The sequence below is a fragment of the Cherax quadricarinatus genome, chromosome 3, assembly GCF_038502225.1.
Source record: "Cherax quadricarinatus isolate ZL_2023a chromosome 3, ASM3850222v1, whole genome shotgun sequence".
NCBI lineage: Eukaryota > Metazoa > Arthropoda > Malacostraca > Decapoda > Parastacidae > Cherax > Cherax quadricarinatus.
The window spans coordinates 70,696,914-70,704,413 of NC_091294.1; the positions used below are offsets into that span (position 1 = coordinate 70,696,914).

Here is a 7,500-nt window from a genome sequence, read left to right on the forward strand (position 1 = left end):
TGATAGTCAAAAAAAACTCTGTCATTTGTCTTGAGATTATTGTCTCAAGGATCTTATCAGTGATTGACAGGAGTGACACTGGTCTGTAGTTGCTGATTTCTGCTCTGCTCTTCTTTTTGTGAACAGGGACTACATTTGCCTCTTTCCCTAGAGAGGGCCATTTACACTGTACTAGGCAGTGCTGAAAGATGCGAGTTAGAGGGGCTGCTAGCTGGTTTGCACATCATCTCAGCAATCTTGGGCTCAACTTGTCTGGGCATACAGCCTTTTCTTGGTCAAGTGATTTAAGAAGGAAATGCACCTCCTCCTGCCTTATTGTCACCACTGACAGTTTTGACACAGTTTTTGCAGCTAGCCAAGGAGGGTTCCTTGCTGGATCAGGAACTTACATTTTGGTAGCAAAGTGTTCAGGAAAGAGGTCTGTCTTCTTTTGACTACTAGTAGAGGTGGTCCCATCCTGTCGATTTAGAGGTGGAATGAGTTCACCAGGCAGATAACCTTGTCTGTCCTTGACCAGGGACCACCAGGTTTTGGAGCCTACTCTACCTGATGCTAACTTTCTTTTTGTGTCCTCCTCCCATTTAGCAATGGCGACTTTTGAACGTCACCCATATGCCTACAGGCTTGCCTGTGCAAGTTCCTGTATATATGTATATATGTATAATTGATTTTTTTTTTTTTCAAATTTGTTTTGATCTCATAAATTAAATCTTTTTAATGTAATATTTTGTTTATTTTTTTTTTCAGAATAAAATGGATAACCGAGAGTACAAGAATGGTGCAGAGTTTGCAGCAGATGTTAGAACAATATTTACCAATTGTTACAAGTATAACCCTCCTGATCATGACGTTGTAGCCATGGCCAGAAAATTACAAGATGTTTTTGAAATGAGGTAAGTCATGGCCCTTGTTTCTTTGTCCTCAACCTGTCACTCACCTGCTGAGTGAGTCAGTGCTTTCTTGGTCTTCAACCTGTCACTCACCTGCTGAGTGATGAGTCAGTGCTTTCTTAGTCTTCAACCTGTCACTCACCTGCTAAGTGAGTCAGTGCTTTCTTGGTCTTCAACCTGTCACTCACCTGCTGAGTGAGTTAGTGCTTTCTTGGTCTTCAACCTGTCACTCACCTGCTGAGTGATGAGTCAGTGCTTTCTTAGTCTTCAACCTGTCACTCACCTGCTAAGTGAGTCAGTGCTTTCTTTGTCTTCAACCTTTCACTCAACTTGTCCATTTTCTTCACTCTTATTGTTTTCCTCTCTTTCATCCTACCATTCCCCATTTGTTGTTCACTTTCCTATCATATTTCTTTCCTCTAATCTCTCTATCTCTTTATCCTCCTTTTTCCCCTCATATCCTCTCTTTCCCCAGTATTATACTACCTTCTATCCTTCATTTTGCCTGCCCTGTCCTTCCTTTCTTTCTATCTTGTGTTTTCATTTCCCCTATGTTTCCTTTCCCCTATCCTATGTTTCCTTTCCCCATACTATGTTTCCTTTCCCCTATCCTGTGTGTGCTTTTCCACTATTCTCCCTCCTATGCTATCGTTTCTCATATCCTTCCTTTTCCATACCATACCCATCCTTTTTCTCTGTCCTATCCTTTCTACCCCATCCTTCCTTTCCCCAACATACCTTCCTTCCTTCTGTCCTACCTGTCTTTTCATATTCTTCCCTTTTCCCTAACATATCTGCTCTCTCGTATCTTCCCTCTCTTCTCTGCTATCCTTTTATCTCTGCTATCCTTTTATCTCTACTATCCTTCTTTTATCTCTGCTCTTTTTCTTTTATCTATGCTCTTCTTTTATCTGCTTTTCTTCTATCACTACTCTTTTATCTCTACTCTTCTTTTTTTTCTTTCCTTTTCTTCTTTTATCTCTGGTATACAGTGGTACCTCAAGTTTCAAACAGCTCCCAACTCGTACAATTATGTAAGTGTATTTTTGTAAGTGCTTTTGTAAGTGTATTATTGGGGGGTCTGAAGCGGACTAATCTAATTTACATTATTCCTTATGGGAACAAATTCATTCGGTATCAGCACTTGAACGGTCTTCTGGAATGAATTATGTTCGTAACTCAAGGTACCACTGTACTTGTATCTCTGCTCTTATTCTTTTGTCTCTGCTATCCTTCTTTTATCTGCGCTATTCTTCTTACATGTCATCTATCCTCACTTTTACCCATTCTGTTCTTTCTTTCACCAATTCTAACCTCCTTTTCACTCATAACCTCCCTTTCATCTCCATACTTTCTTTTCATCTTTCCAAACTTTCATTTCAACTCCTAGTTGCCCTCTCACCTCTCGTAACATCTCTTTCTCACTCCAGTTTCCTCTTAATTTCCACTCAGTTTCCTTCTCTTTTTCATTCCCTTTCCACTCATTCCTCTTTCCTTTCATTTTTCCTAAGACCACATAGTTAAAGGAATTTGTCACTAAGTGATGAGCATTCTATAATGGTAGTGAGTTTTGTCAACCATCTTGGATGTTATTTTAACCCTTAAACTGTTCAAACGTAGATCTACGTTTTTTCAACATTTAAAAGTATGTAAAAAAAGTAGATCTTCTTTTCTTTTTTTACATTTGAAAAAGTGTAAAAAAACTTTGATCTACTTTTTTTATTTTGTTATATTTGAAAATATGTAAAAAAAACATAGATGTACTTTTGAAGCACTACGCATGTGAATGTAGATCTGCTTGGACAGTTTAAGGGTTACTGTCACCCTTGCACCATTTATAACATTTCTGGTATATTTTTAAATGTTTATACAGTAGTGTACTGTATACTGAAATAAACAGAATAAAGGAAATCAGCTCTTACATTCATTACATATTTAGGTATGAATACTGGTCAGAGTGCTTGTTGTAAGTCTAAGACGTCGGTAAACAAATACATTGCTAAGTGAGGAGAGGCGGTGTTTTAAACCAGATACAGGTTCACTTTTCCCATCATACATCATGTGGGGTAGGACTTTTCATACTGTACATAATCATTGTACAGATCCATTCTCTCATGTCTAATCCAAAATTTGCTGCTCACTGCACCAGACAAGCCTGGCCTGTGGCTTGGAGCTGGGAGCAGAAAAACTTTTGGAACTCATCAAAGGTACATATCAAAACTACATAGGTGACACTAGTATCAATGACTCATATCTGCCAGACACACAGTGAAGGGGTTAATGTCATTTTTAAAACTGCTGTATGAGGTAGCAAACAAGATGTGTCTAAACTAGTGATAACAGGGTAATTCAACCTCAAGGAAAGTGGGACCCCACACACAAGTCCAAAGAAATGTAAGTGCAAGCTGAACTATTTTGTGATGCAGAAATAATTAAGGCACAAAGTTAAATAATTGATAATATTAAGAAGAATCATAGGTAGTAGGTTGGTAGACAGCAACCACCCAGGGAGGTACTACCATCCTGTGGTAGTAGGTTGGTAAACAACAACCACCCAGGGAGGTACTACCATCCTGTGGTAGTAGGTTGGTAAACAGCAACCACCCATTGAGGTACTACCATCCTGTGGTAGTAGGTTGGTAGACAGCAACCATCCAGGGAGGTACTACCGTCCAGCCAGGTGAGTGTAAAACGGAAACCTGTAATTGTTTTACATGATGGTAGGATTGCTGGTGTCTTTTTTTCTGTCCTGTAAACATGGAAGATTTCAGGTATGTCTTGCTACTTTTACTTACACTTAGGTCACACTACACATGTATGTACAAGCATATATATACACACACCCCTGTGTGTTTTCTATTTTCTTAATATTTCTTGTTCTTGTTTATTTCCTCTTATTTCCATGGAGAAGTGAAACAGAAATCTACCTCTTTAAGCCATGCATGTTGTAAAAGGCGACTAAAATGCCAGGAGCAAGGGGCTAGTGACCCCTTCTCCTGTATACATTACTAAATTTAAAAAGAGAGACTTTGGTTTTTCTTTTTAGGTCACCCTGCCTCAGTGGGATATTGCCAGCTTGTTGAAAGAGAAGAGAGATTAAGAAGAATAAAGAATCTATAATTCTGGACCTTGTTCTCACCTTCATCCAGATTGATAGAGAGTAGTGAATGCAAGAGAGTATTGAATGCAGGATGCACCTGGGTGTGTCATATCTATGGTAATTCAGGCACACTGAATTACCATAGATATATGGGAATTACGTTTATGGAATTGGTGCTCTTACGTAATTTCGCGCTATGAAATCAGCGCTTGTCATGAAAGTATGCCAGTGGAGGCACCTGGAATACTTCGGTATTGACAGTAATATCCTGCTTTGGTAGGAGTTTCAATGAGACAGATATGCTAGCTTGCAGTGGGACATTCAGGATTATTTAAGGCTGCATCCAAAATGCCTAATAGGCTTGTGTGGTGGATGGATCTGACTTTATGGTCTCCCTGCACTGTATGGTGTTGAGGGCAGAGTTTGTAGGACTTTTTTGGCTGTAGATATATTAACATGGCCAGGAGTAAGGCATTGACACAGACCATTGAACACATCATTGGATTACATAAGACAAGCCATCAAATGAAGGAAATAGTAGAAGTGATTGGCATGTGTGAGCATTCATTGAGAGCCTGTTGTATTTGGGTCCTTGAGGATGGTGTTAATGACATCACACCAAAGGCATGTCCAGGAAATCCTAGAAATGTCTCCTAATGTCATGTGTAATAAAATTGTTCTGCTATTTGTACAAATCTTTCATGCAGTGTGGTGAAAAGATTTATACATGCATGTGTGCTCCTTTCCACTGCAAAATCTGTTGTTCAGTGGCTTTGTGACTGAGAGATACCCTTCAGTGATTAGCTAGGATTTCCCAGAATTAACCATGAAAGAGAACCTCTGGACCGTGATCGAGATCTACTAGGGAAAAGATATCCCAATCTTAGGGTTTGGAGTTGTATTCTGTGAGATGTGGAGGAATATGCCCCTTGAAGGATGCCCTAAAGTGCAAGGGACAACCTGTTTTGTGGTTTGAGAGGTGGATGGCATACTTTAATGATGAGCACAGCACATGTATGGAAAATATAGGGTTGGGTTCACAGCACCTCCAGAAAGACCAAATAAATTTTTTGAGTGTTTATTTTGTCAACAGTAGTGAAGGTTTTGACAAAATACAGTGGACCCTCAACCAACGATATTAATCCGTTCCTGAGAGCTCATTGTTAATCAAAATTATCGTTAGTCGAGTTAATTTTCCCCATAAGAAATAATGGAAGTCAAATTAATCCGTGCAAGACACCCAAAAGTATTGAATTTTTTTTTTTTTTACCACATGAAATATTAATTTTAATACACACAAACTGAAGAAGACATGTACAATTACATGACACTTACCTTTATTGAAGATTTGGTGATGATTGATGGGATGGGAGGCGGGGAGAGTGTGGATGGTGTTAGTGTTTAGAAGGGGGAATCCCTTTCCATTAGGACTTGAGGTGTCAAATCCTTTTCCAGGGTTACTTCCCTTCTTCTTTTAATGCCACTAGGACCAGCTTGAGAGTCGCTGGACCTCTGTCGCACAACATGTCTGTCCATAGAGGCCTGTACCTCCTGTTCCTTTATGACATTCCTAAAATGTTTCACAACATTGTCAGTGTCACAATTAAACACTTGTTCAGGTTTCAGTTCTTCACTGTCTGTGTACTCCTTGAATTCCTGCACATACTTTTCAGTTGATTTTTGGTCCGAACTGACAGCCTCACCATGCGTTATCACACTATGTATGCCACTACGATTCTTAAATCTCTCAAACCAACCTTTGCTGGCCTTCAATTCACTCACATCACCACTAGTTGCAGGCATTTTTCTAATTAAATCGTCATGCAACTTCCTAGCCTTTTCACATATGATCGCTTGAGAGATGCTATCTCCTGCTATATGTTTTTCATTTATCCACACCTATAACAGTGTCTCAACATCTTCTATCACTTGCGATCTTAGTTTCGAAAACATAGTTGCACCTTTGGCAAGAACAGCTTCCTTGATTGCCGTTTTCTTGGCCACAATAGTAGCGATGGTTGATTGGGGTTTTGTGTACAACCTGGCCAGCTCGGAGACACGCACTCCACTTTCATACTTAGCAATAATCTCTTTCTTCATATCCATAGTAATTCTCACCCTTTTTGCTGTAGGGTTGGCACTAGAAGCTTTCTTGGGGCCCATGGTGACTTATTTTGCAGGTGCAATCACTAAAAACGCTGTGATAATATGAAATGTTCCGATTGTATATTTGGATGCGACCACGGTGGCTGGCTGGCTTGTAAACACTGGCCACAAGTGGACGCGTCTTGAATGGAACGAATTGTGTTGGTCGAGTTTTTTAGCGCTAATCGAGGCAAAATTTTTGCGCTAAAATGTATCGCTAGTCGGATTTAACGTTAGACGATGCCATCATTGGTCGAGGGTCCACTGTATGCTTAAATGTCATTGCTTGTTAATGAATAACAAAAAAAGGCACAATACCGTGACTGGAACGATACACAAATAACCCACACATAGAAGAGAAGAGATTGCGACGACATTTCGGTCCGACTTGGACCATTTACAAAGTCACACTTTGTAAATGGTACAAAGTCAGACCGAAACGTCGTCGTAAACTCTTCTCTTCTATGTGCGGGTTATTTGTGTTTTGCTTGTTAATAAAATAGAAATGTATGCTATGTTACAACCTATATCCTGAGAAAAAAAAAATTGTTTATTAAATGAATGTGCTTAATGAGGCCCATAAGAAGTTTGTGTCAGTGACTGGTGTTTGACATGGTATACCATCTTTTCTTTCCAAAGAAAATGGTAATGATGCTCCATTTAGAAAAGGTGAGACTGCTAGTACACTGCGAGTGATTGTTATCAATTTAATATACAATTATGTCAGTATTTATTATGCTTAAAAAGTAACAGGAGTTTTACCCTACCATACAGTCTTTGTTTCTCTTATTGGTTGATGAAGTGTTTGAAGCTAGTTATGAAACTCACTTCACAGTAGATGGCCGAGTCCATATGTTTTATTAACTGATTTGGCTCGTACATTTTATCACTTGATGCTGTCACGTGATTTGCTATACAATTCTTATTTATAATAGTCATAAGGGGAATTTTATCATATCTTAAATTCTTTGTTCTCTTGCATGCTGATGTGGAAGTGTATATAGATTGTGTAGCTCATTTGTTCAGTAGATATCTGTGGGTGGTCTCTTAGCTGACACCATTTATTTCATCATTTGATTCATCACATTTCACTATACAATTCTCTTGTTTATAATTGAAACTATAAAGAATTTTATCCTACCTCAAATTGCTTGTTTTCTTTCTTGGTGATAAAGTGATTGAAGTTGTTTGTGACTACTGGGCAGGTTGAGACATGTGGATGAGTCTCCTTACATCCACTGCTTCTCTTCACCTTCACTAAAAAGGTACCTGTGTGTTAGTAGACCATTGTGGGTGGCATCCTGGGGAATGGTCAAGTACTGCAAAACAGTGAGCATCTCCAGTCTCTCTCAGATGACCTAATGA

General features: G+C 39.2%; 1 protein-coding gene across 4 annotated transcripts in view; it reads left to right on the plus strand.

The window, feature by feature from the left end:
• Positions 1-7,500, plus strand: part of LOC128705417 (female sterile (1) homeotic) — a 684,385-nt gene that overhangs the window by 188,633 nt on the left and 488,252 nt on the right. For all 4 annotated transcript variants that reach the window (XM_070092310.1, XM_070092319.1, XM_070092329.1 and 1 more), the window contains exon 5: positions 748-893. In XM_070092310.1, the coding sequence (XP_069948411.1) occupies positions 748-893 (146 nt within the window). The remainder of the gene's footprint in view (positions 1-747; positions 894-7,500) is intronic.